Source organism: Coturnix japonica, chromosome 2 (genome assembly GCF_001577835.2).
Source record: "Coturnix japonica isolate 7356 chromosome 2, Coturnix japonica 2.1, whole genome shotgun sequence".
Classification (NCBI taxonomy): Eukaryota; Metazoa; Chordata; class Aves; order Galliformes; family Phasianidae; genus Coturnix; species Coturnix japonica.
Genome location: NC_029517.1, coordinates 73,662 through 98,501, shown reverse-complemented (window position 1 = coordinate 98,501; position 24,840 = coordinate 73,662). Strand labels below are relative to the sequence as shown.

At 41.7% G+C, this 24,840-nt stretch overlaps 1 protein-coding gene across 1 annotated transcript in view; it reads left to right on the top strand.

Moving 5' to 3' along the window:
* SMARCD3 (SWI/SNF related, matrix associated, actin dependent regulator of chromatin, subfamily d, member 3) overlaps nt 1–24,840 on the top strand; it is a 59,290-nt gene that overhangs the window by 10,194 nt on the left and 24,256 nt on the right. Inside the window, exons 2-8 of the mRNA XM_015852799.2 lie at nt 2,274–2,491; nt 5,530–5,572; nt 17,356–17,478; nt 20,464–20,586; nt 21,522–21,617; nt 22,116–22,217; nt 23,968–24,129. Coding sequence (XP_015708285.1) covers nt 2,274–2,491; nt 5,530–5,572; nt 17,356–17,478; nt 20,464–20,586; nt 21,522–21,617; nt 22,116–22,217; nt 23,968–24,129 — 867 coding nt within the window. The remainder of the gene's footprint in view (nt 1–2,273; nt 2,492–5,529; nt 5,573–17,355; nt 17,479–20,463; nt 20,587–21,521; nt 21,618–22,115; nt 22,218–23,967; nt 24,130–24,840) is intronic.

Below are 24,840 nucleotides of genomic sequence, written 5' to 3'. Positions count from 1 at the left end.
AACTACAGAGGACACGGGTTACTAATTTGGAGATGCAGCTAAGCACTGTTGCTCAGGGTTTGCAGCCATAGTAGGTGCTTTTTTTACTGTAAAATGTAAGTTGGAGCATAACATGAGAGCAGCTTTTCTGGCTCAGAAAAGGCTCTCCTGGGCCTGCAATGCTACGTCTAACAGCAACTGTAGCAGATGGCTACTGTAGGCAAAGACAGGGCGCTGTACAAAGCAGCGGTCTCCAAACCATTTTGGTCTTGCATTCCTATCATTTCTAATGGATCACTATGAACAGAGATTAAAAAAGAAACTAGACAAAGATGAAATTATCTCAATTTAAAAAATACTTTTAATGGTACAAAAAACCTTTACTTCCTGCATCCCACTGTGCCTACCCTGGGGGTGCACACGTCCCACTTTAGTGACCACTGGAATACTTTTCCCACATTTTTTTTCAGTCTTCAACTGTTGATACTTCAGAGAAGTTTCTAAGCCAAAAATATTTTCTGTCTTTAACATCTCTTTGAAAAGCAATTCCACAGACTCGCTACCCACTGTGTGGCAAAGCACCCCATTTTGTCTATGAACCTGGCTCCTTGTAGATTCCTCTTCTGGCTATGGTTTATGCACCAGATGGGACAGCAAACAGTCAGTCTCCATCTGCCCTCTCCAGGCTGCTCATGATTTTGCAGAGCTCTTGGAAATGCTCAATTAAGATTATTGTCATAATTTACTTTTACCTCATTAATATTCTGTAACCAATTATTTATCAATAATAGATGCTATGGCCTCATAGTTTCATTAGAAGAATTTGTAGAGTGAGTCACACAGATTCACAGAATTGTAGGGGCAATTCTCCCCCACCTCTCTGGGCTCCATTCCAGGGCTCTGCCACCCTCCCAGAACAGAAATTGCTCCTCACATTCAGACGGAACTCCCTGGGCTGCACTCTGTGCCCGCTGCTCCTTGTCCCGACGTTGGGCAGCACCAAACAGAGCCCGGCCCCCTCCCCCTGGTCCTCTCCCTTCAGACACCCATCAGCACTGCTCAGAGATCCCCCTCAGCCTTCTTTCCTCCATGTGCACAGCCCGGACCACCTCCCTCGCCCTGCTGGTCTCGCTCTCTGCAGTGCATTCCAGGGTCCTATTGGCCTCCTTGGCCACCAGCACACGCTGCTGCCCATGGTCAGCCTGCGGTCAAACCACTGGTTGACTGTTGGCCACCACAGCCCCCAGGTCCTTCTCTGCTGAGTTTCTTTCCAGCAGCTTGGCCTCCAACCTGTACTGATACTGCAGTTATTCCTGGTCACGTGTAGGACTCTACACTTGTCCTTGTTTAGAAATCTAAAGGACTTCTGTGTGTGATAGTTTTTATTTACATATTGGTTCAAATGTATGTAATGTGTTTGTGTGCATTGTGTATTTTCACAGATACATAAAGATCTGTAATAAATATTTCGATTCTTAGAGGGAAACTAAGCTTTTCCCTCTGTTTTGAATTACTTTTTTCCAGTTGGCAATTATTTTAATGGTGTTTTTCCTTGAGGAATATAATCTTCAGTATGGCATCAACTTTGCTGAGTGCCATGTTCAGCATTAAGTTTGCAGTCTCACCTAAAGGGAGATTCCATTAGCATGCTGCAGTCAGTATAAATGTCTGGACTTTAGGATGCCTTCAGGGGCTGCTGGCAAAGCATCACTTTCTTTTTCTTCTTGATCAGAGACGTGACCTTTTCTTGAAGGGTTCTGGTCACATCATGAACTCGTGGTGCTCTCCAGTGTAGGTGGAGGCAAAGGTTTTCAATGGAGAATGCTTTGCTGCGGTGCTTCCTTAGTTCAGCTCTGCATGTTACAGTGTCCCTACTGATCAAAGCATCCAGTTGGTCCATTCAAAATCTAGAGTACTGTGGAAGTCACTTTGCTTTTGCTTTGATTTGCATGTGGACTGCATGTGAACTGTGTATTGCATGCCATGTCAGCTTTGGTAAGGAGTTAGAGCTCTCTGCTGTAAGCTGGCCTGACTGTTACTGACCACTGAGTGCTTTCCCATGTCCAGTATTTTTCACCTGTTCCCCGTCTCCATTATCACTGTGTTCCACTTTATGATGTCCAGGGAGTTCCAATTCAGATCTCTTGTGCTCTGTGTTGCTGCTTATATGTAAGGTTGGTAAAAATGGGGAACTTGTGGGAGCTAGAATCTGATTGTGGACAAATATTGTTGCAGCTGGAGAAGCAGGGGACAAACTGTTTTTTTTTCTTTCTTCTGTTTTGCTTCTTCCCCAGCGACCTGGGATGCCATCAGGAGCTCGAATGCCCCATCAGGGGGCTCCCATGGGTCCCCCAGGCCCTCCATATGTTGGAAGCCCCTCTGTGAGACCTGGGATGCCCCAGACTGTGATGGAAACAACAAGAAAACGTACTGTACCACAGCAGGTCCAACAACAGCAGGTGCAGCAGCAAGTGCAGCAGCAGCAGCAAGCTACTCAGAGCCGAACTAGGAGGTGAGTATTCCAGAAAGGAAGGGTGGGGAAAAAAATTGAGGAAAAAAATCTTTATTTGGCAATAAGTAAGAGCTTTAAGATCGAATAAGACAAACAAGAAGATTTATATAGCAACAGTTTCTTAAGGCAGGAAAAAGTATGGTAAATTTTACTCCATACTTTGTTTAGGAATGGTCTTTAAAGATGACAACCTTTACTACAGTCTGTTTCTGCAGATAAAATGCTTTCACTGTGCAGGTATATCAGGATATAGAGCTGGCCATCGTGTTTAGCCCATAAGGTTAATGACTTTTCCAGTATAATGCAACTATTGTATTGTTATCTGTTCTCTATAGCTTCTCTGACTGGCTAACAAATTTGTTTGTAAACAAGAGACAAGTGGAAGAGATTTTTTTTTTGTTGGTAATGTGAATAGTTGTACTGTGGTCACTCAGATGAGTGGTGATAAAACTTGGGATTTTTGTAGGCATTGCAGCATGTAAGGAGAAAGACACGAGATCTGTCCTAGAATCTGAGTATTTCTTTTTTTTTAAGGAACTTTCTTTCATGTATACGTCTACTTTGTACAGTGATGATTGCATTCTGTCTTTAAAAAATATTTTTCTAATTTATTTCTGCAGCTTATTAGACCGCATGATACTTGTGTTAAGAGGTGTGAGCCAGTTCCTGATAGGGTGCAGTCACCAAGGTTTGACTGCCTTTTGCAAGGTTCTTATGGGTATAGGATCATACAGTGTTCTAGTGGTGTCGTCATACCCAGTTTTAGGTAAAACATGATTTCCTAAAATCAGTGCTTTGGAAGCCCTGCTCTGTCTAGTGTACAAGCCTTGGGTCAGCAATCCATACTTGAGAATGCTTATGTCTTGGATGCATCTGGAAAGGACACAAGTCGTGAGAGTATTAATATATTAAGGTTCAACAGAATTAAATGTAGAAGGAATGTGTGTGGGTGCAGCATGAGATGCATGTGCGTCATGAAGGCCTTGCCTGTGCACTAGCAAAAATGTGCATTCCACAGCACCTCCCAGGAGATCCTCCAGGAAACTGCATGCAAGAACGCCCGGCCCTCAAATAAATGGGATAGATACAACCTGAAATACTGCCACAGCTGGATGACGAAGTTAAACTTCAGTCACTAACCAGTTTCCAGGGATAATTAAAGAAGAATAGTTTGTTTCCTAAAAGTCAATGTCATAAATTGCAAAAGGAAGCAGTTCCTCCCTCCCTCTCCGCTCTTAATTTCAACACTTGTAGCAATTATCACTACTGTTGTGAGTCTAGTTTACACCAATGCATGTTAGGTACTCAGGGAAGTTTCTTTTTCTTCTGCCATTCTGTCACTCCAGATAATGTTTTCAGTGTTTTCCCTTTGTTTGTTCCCACCTCCCTGTCATTTCCATTGAAACTTTCCTATTTTTTCAGGCAAACTTTTCTGGAATGTTGGGTCCCGTTCTGGGATTAATTGAACCCTGTGTTCTATGGGAAAAAAGGGACAAGAAAGTGTAATTTTGCTTTCTTGACAGGTTTGCAGGACAGAAAGCAGGTAAATCTCTTTTTGTAGCAGATTCGTGGAAAACTTTTCAGAGCCAGGCTGTTGGGGTTTTGTCACCTTGTTTGTTTCTGGTAGTTAGCTGAAAGCCTTTGGGGTTGCTGCGAGTGCGTATCCCACTTCTCTCCAGGAGAATGGAGTTTGCTCCAGAACCTGTGAAAAGTTGCAGTGCAGTTTTGATTTTGATCAGTCGCAGAAGGTGCTGGAGGTTTAAACCCGTGTCACGTTCTGGTCCCATTATTTCTGTACTTTTGAAAAAGGGCCATTGTTCATCTGTGAAATTGTGTGTGACTGTGTGCATAAATTTTCTGCCCGAGGAAGGATGTAGTGTTCACCTCCAAGCACAAAGAGTTCCTCCGAGTTAGGGGAAGAATCTGGTATTTCAGGCCAGGCTTATTATTAGCAAATGTAAGAACGGAGTTTGCCACACTGGTGTGTGTGGAAGCAGCTTTGATGTGGACGTGGCTGATGACAGAATTCCTGGATGAAAGCTGTGAGGAAGGGCATCCCTGTGACGTAGCAGATCAGCAGCAGACAGTTGTCTTTACCTCATTTGTCTGTGTCACAGATGGAGTGATTAATCTGCTTAAGATAAAGGCCTCACAACTTAAGGAGGTGAAGAGGGAGGCTTGAATTTCCCCTTGGCCTTGCTAGAGAAAGCGAGGTGACGGTTTGATGGGAGCAAAAGCTTTTCAGAATGTGAAGATTCAAAATACAGTGTATTTGGCAGTCTTCCCAGCAGTACCATTTCTGAGGCGTATACAAATTTGGCTGCATGCATACGAACACAGGAGTGTGTTTAAAAGCATACATCTATAAATGTGCTTGTGTATGGGCATGGACACATTATGCATATGCACTACAGGCACACGTTTATCTTCTTGCATTGACATTCATAACATGAATGATGAACAAGCATGGAAACATAAACTGACAGCGTTGTAAGTCACTCATTTCACTAAAATGAGAGTATATACGTAAGGGTGCATAAATATGTGTGTTTTTGAACACAAATGAACACTGCCACTCAATTCTGAGCATAAACGAATGCATACTCAGATGCATTTGAACAGGTTCACATTCAGCTTACAGGCATTCACCTCTTCCTTGTGCATGGACATAGGTGTGTCTGTGCACACTTCCACACACGTGCTGTCCTTCAACATGCTCTTTCTGCATCCTTGGATGACATGTGCACATGTACTTGCATGCATTGCTGCTCTGCACTGTAGAAGATGCTGTGATCAAAGAACTTACGTACTTCTTTCCAAGATGCATAACAGACTGCCCTGATTTGTTCTTAGCTAACTACCTCCCCAGGTTGCTGAGAGAAAGGGTCCTAGGTCCTGGGCATGGGTGAGACCCTTTTGCTGATGCATGCACAGCTGTGCACCAGCATGTGGAGATGTCAGGATAATTTAGCAGGTGGCCTCGTTACTCCTAGATCTGTCACCATGGTAACGTGTTTTTTTCTTTAAAAAATGTACAGTGCCAAGAGGAGGAAGATGGCTGACAAAATTCTCCCTCAGAGGGTGAGTCGCTTTCATTTCCTATTCCCTTCACAATCAGTTCAGCATCTTAGCATAATTAGAGGGATTTTAGAAAAGACTTTCACTTTTTGTTTAAAAATCTAATTAAAAAGTAAGTAGGCAGTGGGTGAAAGTCAAGAGAGCCAGGCTGGGGCTGGGGCTGGGGGCTGGGAGTGTGGGGTGCAGCCTGGCCTGTGTCATCCTCTTGTGCTGGGTTAGCTGTGCCAGCACTGCCACTTGCTGGATGGACAGTGGTGCTGGACTGCGAAGTACATTACTTGATGCTGGGGCCCTTTGAGGCTTAAAGATGCTTTTGATCAATTTTTGAGGCTGGTTCAGAGTGCAGTTGTGCTTGTAGGAGGTGGACTTGTTCTTAGTTCTCCCTGGCCCAGTAGACCTGACAGATTCTAATTTTTGCAGGTGCATCTTAGAATCTATATAAACAGCAGAGTTCAATAGGCCTGTGTTATTCAGACAGTTATTAATTCTCTTATCTCTGCAGATATGTCTATCTTTTAGTTGCTGACTATGCTTGATCCTCAGTGCTTAAATCTTCCACTTCCCTTTTAAACACAAGAATTACTCTTTCATTATTCCCAGGCTTCTCTGTTTCTGTCCCCTCCTTAGCGTAGTTCCCCTAAAACCTTTGTGGTCCCAAAGGACAAGACCCTTGAGTCTTCAAAGCACGTACACTCATCATAAGGTAGTCCCAGTTTCTTTGGCTTCTGTTGCTCTTTCTGGGCTCAGAATTCTTTCCATAGGTGCGTAGCTCTCCTCTTCAAGCCTGTCTTTCAACTACTAGTGTAAACCCAAAGTCTACAGCAACCTCCAGGTTCTCTTCTGTGACATTCTGAAAGTACCTAGTTACAACCAATTGAAGAAATGAGCCCTTTTTGATACACCTAATAGCAAATTTTCACTTCCTGTCACTGCCGCTCTCTGATAGTACAGTCTCTCATGGGTTAGCCATTCATTTTCTCATGCTGCTATCTTGAAAGGAGTAGGCTACCAGGCAGTCCAAAGCTTTGAACTACTTGCAGTCTTCATGGTGTGTTAAAGCTTCATTCCTTCTTAGAGTCTGTACATTCTTAGAATGAAAGCTACAATTCTTGTCTGTCTCACAAATTGTTTTTCAGATGCGATCATCCTTTATGGATGACACTTTAAACATATGTCTATTTAAAAGCTTGTATTTTTTTTTTCTTTCCTGTTATTTGGTGACTTTACAAGATGCAAAGGTCTCAAACAGGGGTAAACAAACTTCTCTGGCAATAGAAGACTTAATACCTCTTTATCAAATCTGTGATAAGTTTCAGTAGATGGAGCCTACCTTCACATAAGCCAAAAAGCTACACTGGTGCTTGCACCATTCAGAGCCATGGTGTCACCAAGTCTTCCCATCTTTCATTGCCTTTGTTACCATCAGCCAGTAATTTTAACTAATGCAATAATAAGACAACACAAATTTCTAGAGTCCTGTCTGTAATGGAGTTTATATCAGTGCAGCTGATGTGATGATATCAGTAATATGAGTTTGTGTCTGGATTAAAGTACCTCATTAGGCACAGTCAAGTGTATCAGAACCTCCTTATTCTCACCACTCAGGACATAGTGAAATGCTGTGCAAATCAGTGTTCTGTCAAGTGGAAGATTTGCACTGTGGATAAGGAATGAAATGAAACATGGGGTAGAAGAAGAACTTCCCAAAGCTACTTCCTGAGTGATGTTCAGCCAGTCAGCATTTGTTGCCACAGGCATTCTGCAGACTCTTCCTTGTGTTTCCTGTGAATTGTGAAGGGGAGAGGTGTTACACTGAACACATTTTACTCCTGAGAATGATCTTATTATAATAGAAAAAGAGGAGAGTTCTCAGGGTTATTTGCTGTGATAGTCGGGCAGCTGCAAAGCTAACCAGCTGCGGGACTTCCAGGTTCCTTTACCAAGACTGTGCTTTGGCTGGAGCATGTCGCCAGCTGGATGGAGCTGCTTTTCTACTGCAGTTCAGCTGTTTGACATGAACTTAATTTTATGTAGATATAATTGTATAAGAACAGTCCAGCCTACCAAACTGTTGCACATAGGAAAATATTACGGAACCGTAGAGGAAGTCCATCCAGTGTCACATCCAGTCCTGTTCACTCTGTCTATACATGGTGTTCCAGATCACCTGTATCACCAATACTTGAAAAGCACTGGGGCATTTTTATGTCCACTGAAAAGAGCAAGTGATGCCCATTAGAATTAGATTTTATTTATTTATTTTTTTAAGGCCTTACCACAGTGATATAACATGTAATCATTCTATGACTGATTAATACTTATAAGTATTTCAATTTATTGCAAGTGATGAATTCCTGTGCCACAGCAGGAACTATTGGTATAGACTTTGAGGACCACGATCTTGTGCTTTGTAATGCTATATTTCATCCCATTTCTGTTTTACGTTTCTCAGCTTTCTTATATTCTTTGTACTATCTTCTGCCATGTATTCACAATACAACCCAAACTTACCATTAGGTTTTGTTAGCCTACCTCTCCATTTTTTTTTTAATTTTTTTTTTTTTTTTAATGCTAGATCTCTTAATAAAGTTTTCTGAATAAAATCGTTTTCAAGATCACTCCATGAGGTACTTTCTGCTTCTTTTTTTTTTTTTTTTTCTCTTTGCCACATCATTTTTGTTCTGATCCCCACTTTTTCAGTCTTAGAAAGCGCTTCCATTCATGACTGTATGCTAAATGCTTTACTTAAATGAAGTAGACTGTATCTGCTGAATATCTTTTGTCTTAAATGCAGTTTTAACGAACAGAAAGAGACTTCATTAAGTCTAGGCTGACATACTGTATCATAACAAGGTTTAGAGATTTCTGTAGTATGTTCAACGTTAATTACAGTTTTGAGCCACAGGACATGCTATACCCTGCTTTCTTTACCTCTGGATCCTTTCTTTTTTCTCAGGTCATTAATGCCCTCATTAAATTACAGAAAAGTTCATAGGCATTTTCATTCATAGTTGGTTATACAGATATCATCAGCTGACATGGCCTTTGTGACCTGAGTCTATAAGGTGTGCTTCAGTTTTGACCTCAGGCCACAAACTGCCCTTTGGGAAACATGACTGCACATCCGACTATTCTTCTTTCTTCAGGCTGTGGCTTCTCATTACTTCTGGTCACTGTTAATCTTTTTCTTAGTTCTGAGTCATTATGTATTTTTCCAGACACTGTGACTGTGATTCACTGTTCTGTTTCTTCAGCTTTTATGCCTACTCATTCTAATGCAACAAGCTTTACTGAAAATTCTTCTGTCTCCACAGCTGTGCATCTCTTTTCCCTATTTAGCGTGCTGAGTGGAGTGCAACTTTAGAACAGGAAACTATGCCTCCTTTGGTGGCAGGCTTGCCTCTCACTGTTAGTTACTGTCTTTCTCAGTGCTTCCCAGATTCTTCAGAGGACTTCTTGTCTAGCTGTGTTGATGGGTTTTCATACAGCTGTCCTTTCTTTTTTATCCTCTCTTCATTCTCCTTATAAACAGTCGACTCCTGCTGCCGTTCACTGACCACCATAAGGGATTACTCTGCTCTACTCTCATACTGTGATAGCTCTCCTGTTGTTTTTTGGTTGCTGCATGGCTGTTGTCCACCTTCTTCTCCATCTGTGCCAGGATGAAGTGAAACATGTCCGGATCTACTAATTGTTCGTAAGGAAGAAATGGCAATCTTAGCAGTAGCATAGATGAAATAATGAAGTTCCAGATCCTGAAGGGAATAAGAAAGGGGAGAGGTGAAGTATGAACCATGGACTGTAAACGAGCAGAGTTTGTCTTATTCAGGGAACAGGTATGTGCAATCCCATTGGGAGGCAACTCTGAAAAGTGGCACAGGGAATCTGGCAAGTATTTCAAGACAGCTTCCTTCATGTGCAAGAGCAGTTCATCCAGATACCAAGAAAAATGCTAAGATTTTTGAGAAGCCCAGCTGGACTAAGTTGGAAACTCAGAGTGGAACTTCCACCATCAAGAGGTAGCACACAGGAGGTGGAAGGAGAGATAGGCTACAAAGGAGGAATTTAGATATATTGCTTGGGCATGTAGGGGGTAGTACCAGGAAATGCCGAACATTTACGAGGTTCAGCAAGGGTGAGTATAGAGTCCTACAGATGAGTAGGAACAGCCACATGCATCAGGTTAGAGGCTGACTTTCTGGAAAGGAGCTCTGCAGAGAAGGCCTGAGTGTCGTGGTGGACAGAAGGTTGGTAATGAGCCAGTGTTGTGATCTAGGAGCCAAGAAGGCCAATGGCATCTGGGATACGCTGCACAGAGGGAGAGGATCTTCCACTCTGCTCTGCCCTGGGGTGGCCATATCTAGAGCAGTACAACCAGTGCTGGGCTCCCCAGTTCCAGGCAGACTGGGAACTGCTGGAGAGAGCCCAGTGGAGGGCTGCAGAGATGGTGGGGGCCTGGAGCACCTCCTGATGGGGAAAGGCTGAGAGCCCTGGGCTGTTCACCTGGAGAAGGCTGAGAGGGATCTGATCAGTGCTGATCAATACCTGAAGGGTGGGGGTCAGGAGGATGGGGCCGGGCTCTGTTCAGTGGTGACCAGCACCAGGACAAGTGACAGCAGGCACAAACTGGAGCCCAGTGAGTTGCATCTGAACATGAGGAATTTCTGTGCTGTGAGGGTGGCAGAGCCCTGGGACAGAACCCAAGGAGGTGGGGAAGTTGTCTTCTTTGGAGATATTCCAAACCCCTCTGGATGCTGTGCAACCTCCTCTAGGGAACCTGTTTTGTGGGGTTGGACTGGAGAATCTCCTGAGGTCCCTTCCAACCTCTACTATTCTGTGGATGTCAAAGTTCAGCTGTAGCTGAGACTTGCAGGAATCATTGGAGCAACAAGAAGAGTTTTTACTGGCACGTTATTAATAAAAGGCTGGCCAAAGAAAAGGTGGGCCTGATGCTGAGTGAACTAGGTGATACAGGGATAATGGAAACAATTAAGACTGAAGTACTCAAAGCCTACTTTGTCCCAGCCTGCACTAACAATGTCTGCCATACCACTATGATCAGAGAACACATTCAAGAGGAGCAGCCAAGAGTGAACAGGGATTAAGCCAGGGATTACTTGAGGGAACTTCTCCCATACAAGCCCATGAAACTCAACAGACTGGATCTGTGTTGTTGATGGTATTGGCCAAGGTGTTTGCAAGGCCAATCTCTGAAGCGCTGTAGAAAGCAGGACACGTATCTGGTGACTAGAGAAAAGCAATTGTTGTGCCCATTCTCACAAAAGGGGGAAAAAAACAATCCAAAGAACTGCAGGCTAATCAAGCTCACCTTGATCCTTGGGAAATTGTTGATCATGTCCCCTTTGAAATACATTTCCAAGCATGTGAAGGAGAAGGGTAAATCAAGTTGCCTGAGCAACTTGATTGCCTCCTCTGATAAGATGACTGGATCTGTGACCAAGGGACAGCAGTGGATGGATTTCATTTATCTTAGCTTTTGCAGATTTTTCAGCACTTTCTCCCATTATATTATATTCAAGTGGGTACATTCTGGTCTAGTCAGGTCAACAACCATACTAGTTGAAATATATTTGGATGATTGTGTTTAGAGAATAGTGTCCAATGGGTCACACAACCCATTGTGGAAGACAGGGATAAGCCTTGTACCACAGGGATCTGTCTTGTCAGCTGTTCTGTTTAGCACCTTTATCACTGACCTGGAGGATGCAGTTGATATGCCTGCTGTATTACGCTGGACTGTATTAGCCCAGTCTAGGAAAGAGGCTATTCCCTGCTATGCCATACTTGTGAAACTACACCTGGACTTCCAGAAAGAAACATGATGTACTGGAGTGAAGCCCACAGTGGGCCACAAGGATGGAGCACATGTATACCAAAAGAAACTTCAAAAGAAGCTGCAAGATCTGGCTCCCATCTCCATGCACTTTTTTTTTTGTTTGTTTGTTTTCTTTTTTCCCTGCATTTGAAGCCATTCAGGAATTCCCTACTACTGATTTCTTACTACTGCTCATCTTTTGCCAGGCCTTCTCAACTTTGCACACTGGTCTGGATTGTTCCCCTTTGCTTTGAAAAGACTGTCCTTGAAGGTCAGCTCGCCTTCCGTGAGCTCCTTTGTCCTTTAGGGATCCCTGTCATCCCATGGAATCCTTCTGAGCAAATACCTTAATACGCCAAAACCTGCTCTTCTGAGGTCCTGATCTTGCTCTTTTTGAACAGCATCCCGAACTCCACTGTCTCATTCTTCTTCTGCAGCCAGGGCTGCCTTTTATCATCATATCCTCAACCAGTTCTTCCTTCCCTTTTTGTAGTAGGTTCAGCAAAACACACAGTCACCTGTGTTAAGAAATTGCCATCAATCCAATCCAGAAAACTCCTTAGTGCTTATGCCTTGTGCTTTCCTTAGGCAGATGTCAAGGCGGTTAAAGTCCTCTGTAAGTATGAAGGTCTGATACAATGGAGCATTTTTAAGATGCCTCAAAGGATCTGTCTCCTCCTTGATCGTGTAGCTTGTAGGAGATGCATCCCACAGTCTCAGCTGTTCTAGCACAACGCTCATCTCTTAGGTGAGGCCTTTGTGTAGTGTACAACTGGTCCTCACTGCCTTCCAAGACATCACGCTCTGCCAGTCATAGAAGCTATCCCATGATGTTTTGGTTATCTGTCATGGGGTTGTGCCTAGATGTCAGTCTGTGACGGGGACACAGGCCCGGGAAAAGAGCCAGCAGAACATTCTAACAAAGAGAAAGCACAACAGCAATGATCTGAGGAGGAACGGGAATTGACTACATGTAACCAAATCAAACAAAATGAGACGAGAGCACCCAAAGTAGGAGTCAAACCACGGCAGTGCGAGGGCAGCACATGCTTTGCTCCATGGCAAACTGAGATGGCCAGAGGCAGAGAGCGGCTGGGGTCCGGTCTGGAGTCCCACCCCTCTTCCTCCTTGCGCCAAGTCCTCCAGGGATGCCGCCCCTCCCCTCCAGGAACCCAAAATGCCCAAAATGGTGGTAACTCAGAACCATGACATGAACTCTTTAACTGCCCCTGTTCTGCATGATGTTCTGATGTGGAATACCGACGAGAGAAATCACAAAACCACAACACTGTCCAACCAATAGTAGTGCTGCAACTGTTCACTGACTTTGGATTCCATCTATTTGTTTCATAAGCTGTAGCTGTTTACAAGCACATTCATACCGTGCAGCTTTTACAGGGAAGCTGTAAGCCTTCCTCATTATGCTATTCCTGCTTACTGTCCCCACTGCCCCAGTTCTACTTTTTTGCATTCTTTGGTGACAATCAATACAAAATAAGTCCATGGAAAACTAGAATAAAAGCACAGAAATTAATAACTATTTTCTTATTCTAAAATTTTTGAAATATTTGAATTTTCACGATAGAAAGAAAAAGAGCCTCAGCCCCTAGAAAAACCCTGCCTTACTAATGTAAATGTTAATTTGTTTCAGTTATCTATATAATTAGAAGAGAGGATTTAGCATACATGCTTCAAAATATCAGATGATGAGTTGCTGCTAGGTAATTTTTATAGCTTCTTGAAATAGAAAAAGAGCAGAGTAGATAATTCGGGTCTTGAAGTACTCTTCACGTGTTTATACTTGAAACTCTTGTAGAAGAGAGGAAGCTTACATGAAAAGTTGTGAGCTTTTCAGTAAGGAGAAAGTGCAAGAAGGAAGTCTGTAGGTTGTGCAGACCCGTATCACATATACACCAAGAGAACTGAGTCTCAGTTACCTATGAAGAAAACAGAAAAATGAATTATATACTATTGGTTGCAGTTCAAAAGTAACTTTCTCTTTTTAAGCTATTATGTTAGAGAAACAGATCAAATTATTTGTTGTGATGTTCTACTGCTGGGGCTTACTTTCGATTATTCTCTCATTCTTGAGGCAAAATTGGGAAAGAGTATGGGATTGGATCATTATAATGCTTCCCCCAAAATATTCCAATACTACATTGAGAAAGCAAAAGACCATAAGAGCAGTCAAAAGTGAGCTGAGTGGACCTTTGTTTTAGCTCAGTATCCTGCCATCCCTGCAGCTGTAGCATGTGCCCACAAAAGAATGCAAACAGAGGAAAGTACATATAATTCTCCCAAATGTTTTCTCAAGCTGCAGCCACTTGCATTCAGGGAATTATATGCAGTATTATCTTTGTTGGCTAATTTTGGAGTGTATGCTTTCTTAAATGATGGTTATAGATGGAATAGGAAATAGGAAGTAGGAAGTAAGAAGTACATTTTCCCTTTCACGTGGTAAGAGATGTAGAAATATTTATTGATAATTACCGTTTCTACAAACTTATTAGAAATTTCATTATGTCGCATCTCCAGTAGTTTGAGAACCAACAGGAGTGGCTGTACCACAGCTGTAGGATATGCTCGTACTGGAGGGCTGTGTAGGTGAGCTCCCTGCTTCATCGTGTGCCTGGGAGTTCATGAATTGACTGTGCTGTGACTCAGAGGTAAAAGTCTGAAACTGTGTCCACAATTTTTTAAACAAGTACAACATGATTCATTTGCTCTGCATTGAAGGATCTGAGGAAGCCTTTGCCCTCTGTGGGATGAGATAGTGGCATGGGGGTATTTTCTCACCTGCCAAGGTTTATATTCACTACAGGGAGGAAGTATTTCCTGATTGTTCTTATTCTGCAAGCTGTCTGGCAACTCTTTGATGCTTTCAGAGCAGTGCTTGCTCCTTGTGCTTTGCTCCTAAAAATATTCACGTTCTTCTATTATTCAGCTGATAGTAACACTGAGTAGAATACAAGCAGTTAAAAATATAATGGTTCAGCTAAAGCTGAACAGAATTTCGTGGAATAAAAGCAAAACATTTATTTGGCTCCATGGTTTCTTTTCAAAAGCATCAGTCTTGCTGCAAATAGTACAGGTGTTCTAGCATTTCAAATAGAATAAACAAATAATATTGAAAGAGACATTTATTTGATAGTCTTCATCAGTGTAAATACAGTAGGGAGTGATTGTTCATCTTGGAAAAGAAAGGGATGACAGAGAACCATCAACTTCTGAAAAATGTATGAGCAGTGTGGAGAAGGTGCTCAGGGAGATCCTGTCCACTGCTGCTCCAACCATACAAGAAGATGACCTCAAATGAAACAAACCAATGGCAGGTTCGAAATGAATAAAATGAATTAGTTTGCAGACTGACCCTAGAGGTTCTGAAACGCCATACCTTAGGCTGTTGTAGGTGATAAAGGATAAACTTTCAAATGCTGTCAGGGGTTCAATACTGGGAGAGAATGATACCTGGGATGACTCATTGCAGTAGTCCTTATGTCCTTGCAATGCATAGTTAACATGTATATGGACAAGGTATGATTATAAAACAGGATGATTTGACTAGGAACCTGTTAGGCTCCCTAATACCAACAGGCTAGGTGAATAGGCCAGTTACGGTCAGCACTGTGAGTAGCTTCCCCACTGCTTGAAGGTTTGATGTCAACTGACCCTGTGTCAACACCATGGAGCAATTGTCATTAGTAGCTCTTCATATGAAAGAAGAACGACTGATATTGATCCAGAAGAAGCCTGGAGTTTTATCTTGTGAAGTGAAATAGCTTTGTACACAATATGCACAAAGTGCTGAAGTTGTACCCACACTTGGGAAGCTCTCTTGCCTCGGCCTGTTCATCTTTGCCAGGTATTTCTCACATACATGCTCATGTCTTAAAAAAAATTCAGACTTCTCATTTTAAAGCAAAACAGGAGTACCAATTTGCTCTTAATTCTTATAGAACAGATACTCTAACAGTTGAATATTTTAATTATATAGCTGGAAGCTGAAGTACCATAAAAATTGACGTGGCAGTCCAATAGAGTATTTTTATACTAATTAGAGTTTCCTTTTTTTTGTGGCTTGCTTGCTTAACTTATTCTCAGTTAAGAACTGACTTTTTATTGCAAGGGTATACTTGTCTATTTCAAGACTGAGATCATAGTATCATAGTCTCATAGTCTCGTGCGGGTTGGAAGGGACCTTAGAGATCATCGAGTCCAACCCGCTGGGATTCGAGCCTCTGTGTAGCGGCACTTCTACCACTTGCGCCACAGGGGGGATTTGAACCCAGGGCCACCGGTGTTGCAATGCGGCATTCCTACCACTGCGCCACCGGGGCACACAGATCTTAAGTATTTTCTCTTTACACAGAATCACGGAATGGTTTGGGTTAGAAAGGATCTTAGAGGTCACCTGGTCCAACTCCTTCCCCTGTTCAAGCAGGAGCCCTGAGAGCAGGTTACCCAGAGCCATGTCAGCGTAGCTTTTGAGTATCTCCAAGAAGGGGAGTATCTCTACAATACCTACAAAAAACCTGTGCTCGTTTACTCTTAGCATAAAGAATGTTTGCTGCTGTTCAGTGAGATTCCTGTATTCCAGTTTGTGCTGGTTGCCTCCAGTCCCGTCACTGGGTACCCTCCTGAGAAGAGCCTGGCTCCATCCTCTTGGCACCCTCCCTTCAGGTATTTACAGACATTGATGAGATCCCCCTGAGCTTTCTCTTCTCCAGGCTGAATAGTCCCAGTTCTCTCTACCTCTCCTTGTAGAATAGGTGCTCCAGTCACTTTGTCACCTTCATGATTCTTCACTGGACTCTCTGCAGGATGACCAAGTCTCTCTTGTACCGAGTAGGCGACTTTTGTTTCTTTTTTTCCCTCCTAACCTACTTCTGTCACATTCTCTGCTGACCTTTCTAAAATAAGGTGAATAAGAAGGGATTTTCTTCTTACAGCTAATATGGTTTAGCTAATATATAAAATACCAGAAAAAAAATTAGCAAGAACGTAAGTTGACTCAGCATCTCTGGTCATATCAAAACTTAAATATTTAGGTCAATTTTACATCAGCCAAGAAGATATGGTAACAGTGATTGCCTTCCTAAATTGTAGTTTTGACTTATCACAGGACTGTAGGATCCCAGAACTGTGGAAGTTGGAAGGGATCTACCAGTCCAGCTCCCCTAGTAAAGCAGGTTCCCTACAGCAGACTGCATAGAAAGCATCCAGGTGGACTCAAATATCTCCAGAGAAGGAGACTCCCCCCACCTCTCTGGGCAGCCTTTTTTCAGCGCTGTGTAACACTCGAAGTTTTTCCTCATGTTTATATGTAACTTCCTGTGTTCCAGTTTGTACCCACTGCCCCTTGTCCTGTTGCTGGGCACCACTGAAAAGAGCCTGGCCTCATCAACTACTGATCATTAAATATTTGTAAGGATAAGAATGTGCTCACCCCTTCCCACCTCCTCCCCCAGGTCTTCTCTCCAGGCTGAGCAGTTCTAGGTCTCTTTCCTCATAAAGAGGGGCTCCATGCCCCACTGAAGCAACGCTTGAATATCACTTCTTTTTATTAAGAAAAAAACTAAAAACAACATGAATACCTAGCCTTTACTTTCAGTCTAGAGAGAACATTTTAACTTAAGCAGAACAAATCTGAAGTACTTAGCATTTCCAAGAACAGTGGCTGCCAGGCTACTTGTGGCTAAGGCTCTCTTGAAGAGTTTATCAGGGGCTCCAGCCTTGTGGATCCAAAGCTCATTAGCTCTAATTCCATGTTCCAGCTTTTCAGTCATTCTGTACTATGCCACTGAAACCTGCCCCTCTAGAAACTTACCATCACTGGGATAACAACTTCTGGGCACATTTGTCTAGTGGCTGAGAAAGGGTATTACTGCTCTGGAACATAGCATGTTCTTGCTTCCAACGCTTGGGTATTCCTTCCTTCCTTCCTTCTCAGATCCGGGAGTTGGTTCCTGAGTCCCAGGCCTACATGGATCTGTTGGCTTTTGAACGCAAACTAGACCAGACCATTATGCGGAAGCGCGTGGATATTCAGGAAGCACTGAAGAGGCCAATGAAGGTATGTCAAGAAAAATTCCTGGACTGATGTAAAGGAAAAAAAAAACCAAAACCCTCCTTGATTTAAGTGCCGGAATGATTTTTCTAGTAAAAACCCTGTTAACAAAGATATTTTGAAAGGAATCACACAAAGCTCCTAAGAATAAGCACATGGGGAACAATGTGTATGGAAAAACGTTGGAGGAAATCCTGTGGATATTACTAGCTATATCTTCTGAAAGTCTTTAATAAATGGAATATAGCTTATGGAAAAGAAATACTGCTTGAATAACTTTGTATTAGATTGACTAGAAAGAGGAAAGTAAGAGTTCAGAGTGGAATAATGAAGAAATATATGACATTTCCTATTAGTTTTCAATCAAAATCTAAAATTGTGGAATGACAAAACATGTAATGGGAAAAATTAATCATGGAAAAATGTTAAAGATCTTGCAAAAATATATACATTCAAATCGCTTTTAAAAGGATGACTCGTAAGAAAAGGATAAGTGAATTTTTTTATGATTTTTACCAGATCAAGTTCAGCAATTCCCTATTAATTTATCCTACTGAAATGATACTTTCATCAGTTCTCTAATACTGTTTCACTGAATCACAGAAAAGATTGGGTTAAGGAAGAATTGTGGACTGTGTCCAGTTCAACTTCCTGCTCAAGGCCGCACTGAGTTTTGAAAATCTCTGAAGATGGAAGTTTCACAGGCTCTTTAGAGCCACAGACTTAGAGCCTAGTGTTGTTCAGGCTTTGTTTCGTTGGTCTGTTGTTGTATTTTGTTTGTTTGTTTTTTCCATGTTGGAAGATTATTTATTCTGGAGAGAGTCTTGAGGGAGATGGTTCAAACATTGTTGATTGGAGACAGTGCATAGAATACACTGAGCCTGTTTGTATTTCTTTGATCTTCTGTGAACAGCTGCATTGCTGAGATGGGCGACATCTGTGGTGTTACTCAGAAGCAAGGAGGCTTTGATTTTCTCTGAGGCTGGTTGAGGGTGCAGGGTGATGGCATCAGCCACCTGCCAGCCCACTTTACCACTGTCAGCAGCCACTCCCAGCAGCCAATTTTTCCAGTCCTACAGCTGCTTGCAACAAGTTTATAACACTTGTGTGCAGCTGCAGTGCCTCACACTAAGCAATTCACTCCCAGGTTCTCCACTTGTATGTTCGGAAAGAACCTGGTATCTGAATATAGTCACGGTTTCTAACTGTCTCTCCCTGGTTTTGTAGATTTAGATTCTTTCCATTTTCAAGTTTTGAGATGGCTGAGGAATTGTTATCAGATTGTTGACAGAAAGGAATTTGCAGTTTTTATGAAATGCTGAGTTTTCTATGCAGTTCAGTGATCTCTCTGACAAGATTTTTTGATTGTTTTAGTTGTTGTTTCTGCTCAGAATGACTTGTGTCCACAGCACTTAATCTCTGAGCTTTGCCATTCATTCTAAGAAACTTCCATTGTTCCTTCTGCTGGATTCTAAAGATAGAGCACCCAAGGGATACTCTTAGGGGACAATGAACAAATACATTGTCAATATTTTTGTCTCTGTCTACTGCTCTTGAGCTCTTTTAATCAAGCCTGCACTCGCTTCAATCAACAAATGCAGTAGGTGTCATTTACCCTAACTTGAGCAAAGTTTTTTAATGATTCTTCATGGAAAGTTGTTATTTTTTAGTATCTTTTGGATCAATATCTAAAGACAACCTATTTTGCTTATCATTTTGAATGTCTTCCTTTGGCAGAGATTAAAGGCTCAGATTTCTGCCATACTTACAGATGTCAGTGATATCTGCAGCTTTAAAGACAGCCATTGCTTAGAATTTTTATTACTAATTGTTCTAAGTTCCTTTCTGATGTCAATGTATAAGAAGAGGGCTGAATCGTAGGGGTTACAGCGAGGAGAAGATTATGTTGTTAAACTTGAGAAAGACAACTCATTGTGTAGTATTGAAGACTGTACATCAAAGGGAGAGGTGCAGGAGAAACAAATTATATCCAGACTCTGGCTTTGACTGGGCAGGAAAAGTATAGGGACCAGCAGGAGGCCAGTCATGAAATGTAAACTGCATCCGACTTGTGTGTGAATTGAAAGAAAGAAAAATATCTTAAGGGGTGAGCAAAGGGAAACAGGACAGTGTGAGGGAGAGATCTTTTGTATTTCACAGTGGAATTTGTCATTGTTATTAACTCAGTTTTAGGAGGACTTTACTAGGAAGCTAGAAACTGAAAGCTAAGAGAAAGGAAGATATATCAAATATTCATATGAGAGCAAGGCCTCCTTCTATTACAGAGTAGTGATATCTTAGTGTTGATGTGTCAGATTTTGGAGAAAACAGACACAATTCCACAACATATGGGCAAATGTGAGGAGAGGAGTTGCCAGGATAAAAAGAAGAATGGGGATAATGCCATTGGAAATCAAAGGAGAATAGAAGTAAAATATCAGTAGAGCATCCAGAAGGAGCTATTAAGAAAAAAGACTGCTTATATACATAGATAGAACTGGAATTGCAATGTGTTAGGTTGAAGTGAAATGGAATAAATCCCTAGGAAGCAGGGATGTGCCAGTGTGGATGTCAGGGCAGGAGGGTGCTGAGGATTATACCAGACTGTACCAGACTGGTGGAGGTAAGAGGGGCTCAGGGCATGTAATTCACAGCATTAGCTGGATCTTTTAATGCTATTTACAAATCTGAACTGATTCAACTATGAAAGATGTTAATGTAGCAGGAGATGTACAATTGAATTCTAGCAATCTAGCTAGTATCTAGAAAGGAAGTGCATTATATGGTGCTTTTCTTAGAATGACATCTCAAATAACTAATCCAGAAGTACAGGATCTGTAGCCCTCGTAGGTTTTGCCCTGCAGCCTCCTCTCTTTCTCTACTTACAACATATTCGTATACATGCCAGTTCTCTACTGAAAGCCTTTCGCTGTGGCTACCTTGAATGCTGGACTTAACCTAGATATGTCCTTTTCTCTTTTTGTGTAACAGCAAAAGCGGAAGCTGAGACTTTATATCTCCAACACATTTAATCCTGCAAAATCTGACGCTGATGACTCTGATGGCAGCATCGCATCATGGGAGCTTCGAGTGGAGGGGAAGCTCCTGGATGATGTATGACTTACTTGTGCTTCAGTGGGGCCAGCAAAGAGAGATTGTCTTGCAGGGTGATGGGCTTTACAGAGAACATTCACTTGGTCAAGACATCTCTAAATGGCAGTATTGGTTTATTGCTGCTAGAAAAGCAGTATGTCCAGAAGGAACGAGTGATACAACCATAAGGGTAATGTTGGGGGGAGCAGCAGGAAACAGAGCAGACTTAAGGACAGAACAGGTACTAAAGGAGGGGAGATTTAGACTGGATATAAGGAAGTTGTTTACAATAAGGGTAGTGAGGCACTGGCACAGGTTGCCCAGAGAGAAAGTGGATGCCCTGTCCCTGGAAGTATTTAAGGTCAGACTGGATGGGTCTCTGAGCACCTGACTGAGCTGTAGGTTTCTCTGTTCACAGCAGGAGAGTTGGACCTGATGGCCTTTAGAGGTCTCTTTCAACTCAAATGATTCTATGAATGAAAGAAACACTGTGGAGTGTATTGTCCAGAAAGTGAGATTATGTAATCATAGACCTCCCAGCTTTTAATTAGACAATATGAACTGTAGAGTAAACAGCAAATACTACTAATTAGATGAAAGGTAAAATGTAAAAGGAGATACTTAGCGTATACAAATCTGTAAGACCTGCTGCTATTTGAGAATTTAAACAGAGAATTTGGCATTTATGAAAAAATGCAAATTTAAAAGGCATGCAGTGACCTTGGTCTCATTGCAAGACTTCATTGACGTAAGATTAAGAGAGTCAAGGAAATTTTTTCCCTTGCCGTGTACTCTCCTATCACTGCTAGATTTTTACGTTTCTCCGCATTTCTCAGAGGGAAAACTCGTTTAGACTGGTCACACTGATCTGTATGAGAAAAGAGCCTGAGAAGAAAGCACATAACACAGACTATTATATGCAGTCTAAAACATTTATGTATCTTCTGATTATACAGCTCAGCAAACAGAAACGGAAGTTTTCATCTTTTTTTAAGAGTTTAGTCATTGAACTGGACAAAGACCTTTACGGACCTGACAACCATCTTGTGGAGGTAGGAAAGTCATGCACCTTTTCATACATATGCTGTATTAACACAGATAAACAGCTACGTGTCTGTTACCCACCTTGCTTATGTTACATTGAATTTATTATCTCAATTGTGGTGTTATCAGAGGTTTCAAAATGTCACTCTTTTTTGGAATGTTTACTAACAGAATCTATATAGTATGAAAACATAGGTGTAGTAGTGATGTAGTTTGCCTCTTAGAAAAAGAATGCATGTAATGAAAAAAAAGTGTGCACATTTCTCCTGACAGACTGTGTGCCAAAGCAGCCTTATGAGGGCAGAGCAAGAAATGATGTAGGTGTTTGGTTTGGTTTGGTTTGATTTTCAGTTGCAGGATTTCTGAGGGCTTACTGCTTGTCTTGTTTTCGTTTGAAGCTCTGTGCAAGGTGCACCACTAATGGGCACACAGAGTTTTCTGCATCAGTGAAAAAAAGACTAACCTTGTTAATTCACTTTATTTATTGATTTATTTGTTTTTGGCAGTGGCACAGAACTCCCACAACTCAGGAGACCGATGGCTTCCAGGTGAAAAGACCTGGTGATGTCAGTGTGCGCTGCACTGTCCTTCTGATGCTCGATTACCAGGTCAGTGAATGCTTTTGTCATGGAAAATACACCTGTTAGGGCATACTGCAACAGAGTAAAATTATCCCATACATTCATCAAGAAACAATAAACGTGGACACAGAATGTCACATTGCTCAAAGAGATGATAATTATACCAAACTGACAGATTATTTAAAATATTAAGAGGACACATGAAATGAGTTTCTATTATAGTCTGTCAAAATACTCTTCTTGGCACGATGATGATTAGTATCACCTGCAGAAAGAATATAAATTGCCACTAGAGACTTCTTGCTCAATAGTAAGGTAAGAGGCATGTGAAGGGGAGGTTTCCTGTATGCTGCATTTCAAAGGAATGGATGTTGCTGGAGGTACTGGAACCAGCTGTGCAGCTGTATTGAGTATTGTCAGAGCAGACCTCACAGTTTTCAGTGGTTGTTAAGTTTTGGTTACACCATCACTCTAATCTGGCATAAAACATTGCCTGCTGTGGAATAGGCTTATCGTTGCTCTCAAGACTGGTTCAACATTCCTGCTTCCTCTCTTTTATCAGTAGTAGTTCTATATTTGAAGTGTCTGTACTGAACACACATGCAAAGTAAGAGATCCACTTCAGAGCTAGCAAAGCTTAATTCCTTTGTAGTCTTGTTTCCTGATTCCAGTCACAGGAAACAAACAAAACAAAACAACAAAACAACAAAGAAAGAAAGAAAGAAAGAAAGAAAGAAAGAAAGAAAGAAAGAAAGAAGGAAAGAAGGAAGGAAGGAAGGAAGGAAGGAAGGAAGGAAGGAAGGAAGGAAGGAGGAGGAAGAAGGAGGAAGGAAGAAGAAGGAGGATGGAAAGGAAGAGAAAGGAGGAAGGAAGGAAGGAAGGAAGGAAGGAAGGAAGGAAGGAAGGAAGGAAGGAAGGAAGGAAGAGAAAAAGTTAGGATAGTCTTCCTAGAATAGAAAATTTTATTAATTTTAGAGAGTGTATGACCTAACTGAGGTGCTGGTTTAGTGGCAGTCCTTATTGTTAGGTTTGCTATGATCACCATTAGCATAAAAATTTGTGCCTTTAAGTATGTTTTCGTACCCTGAAGTTTTGTCTTGTTGTAAGTCTGATTTTAATCCTTGCTGAAGAGTGTACAATTATGAATATGTGTGCACTTGTAGAGGCACCAGCATACTTAAGGAATGTATATTATTGAAAATGTCAAGCAGGGTAATTGAAGAGTTGTACCACAGAAGTCAGGAGAAGAAATAGATTCTGTTGACAAGTTGTAATCAGGTGCGTTTTTTAATATGCAGCAAAATTTTGGAAACGTGTGAAACAAAAGAGTGCCAAGGGAGTTTCTTGATGGGAGGCAGTTGATCAATTATTAGAAATAGCAGAAAAATTGTCTTGAATTCGTGGCTCACCTCCAGTAGTTCTGAGGCAGGATCATTCCTCTTTGTCGTCTACTCCCTAAAGCCAAATTGTGCATAAGAAGTAAAGAGGAAAACTCTTTTCTGACACTGCGTGCAACTCATTACCTAAAGCACATGATCCAGATAGCCTGTTAGCATAGCACATGTGCAGTGTCCCTCTTTCTTTGCCAACACTAGACATAGTTTTTCTATGGTGGTGGTGCACATCTGAGCAATTTCTATTTATGTGACTTCCACTGCTGAAAGGGGTACTTCACCTGTGGAACAAAGTGCCCAGAAAATTAAAGGTAAAACTCTTATCTATGCAGGTGTCTATTATTCTCTCTGTTGCCATCTCTCTCCTTTTCATTTGGTTGCAGCCTCCACAGTTTAAGCTGGACCCACGATTAGCCCGTTTGCTGGGGATACACACGCAGACCCGATCAGCTATCATCCAGGCTCTCTGGCAGTACATCAAAACAAATAAGCTGCAAGATTCGCATGATAAGGAATACATTAACTGTGACAAGTACTTCCAACAGGTAATTCCTCTTTAGACACGGCATCTCTTTCAAGGCAATCTATAATATTCATCTGTAAATTTTGGATGGAACAGAATTTCTGAATTTCCTCTTAATAATTTGCAGTCTTCAGTACTGAATGACTTTCAACAGACATTACAACTCATAATAAAAGTAAGCAACTTTCCCATTTGCCAGTGTTGTCAAGAATCTGATGATTTATGACCTGCACAAACGTTGTAGCCTTTCCAGGTAGAAAAACTCTTTTTCAATGTATTGATTTATATTTTTTTGTTTGTTTGTTTGCTTTGTTTTGTTTTTCCTTTGAGTAAGATGGTATCTCAGTAATGTGATAAAATCTGCTGCTTCTGAATACCAGATCATGTGTAGAGCCTTTTTTGTCCCTTCTTTTCCTCCATCTATGAAAGGCAGAAGACATGAAAGATGATTAGAAAAGCTAACTTTTTCTTAAATCTGCTTCAGATTTCATGATACTGTCAATGATCTGCGTGATGTTTTCAAACTCACGCACTAAGATTTTTTGTCTTTCACAAAAACCTCTGGAATTAACCACAAAGGATCCCCACCCTTTCTGTAAATGAGATTACATTTATTAAATAGAAGTGATATTACACAGATCACAGAATTACCCGGGTTGGAAGGGACCTCAAGGATCATGTAGCTCCAACCCCCCTGCCCAGCAGGGCCACCAAACATACACCTTTACTAGAT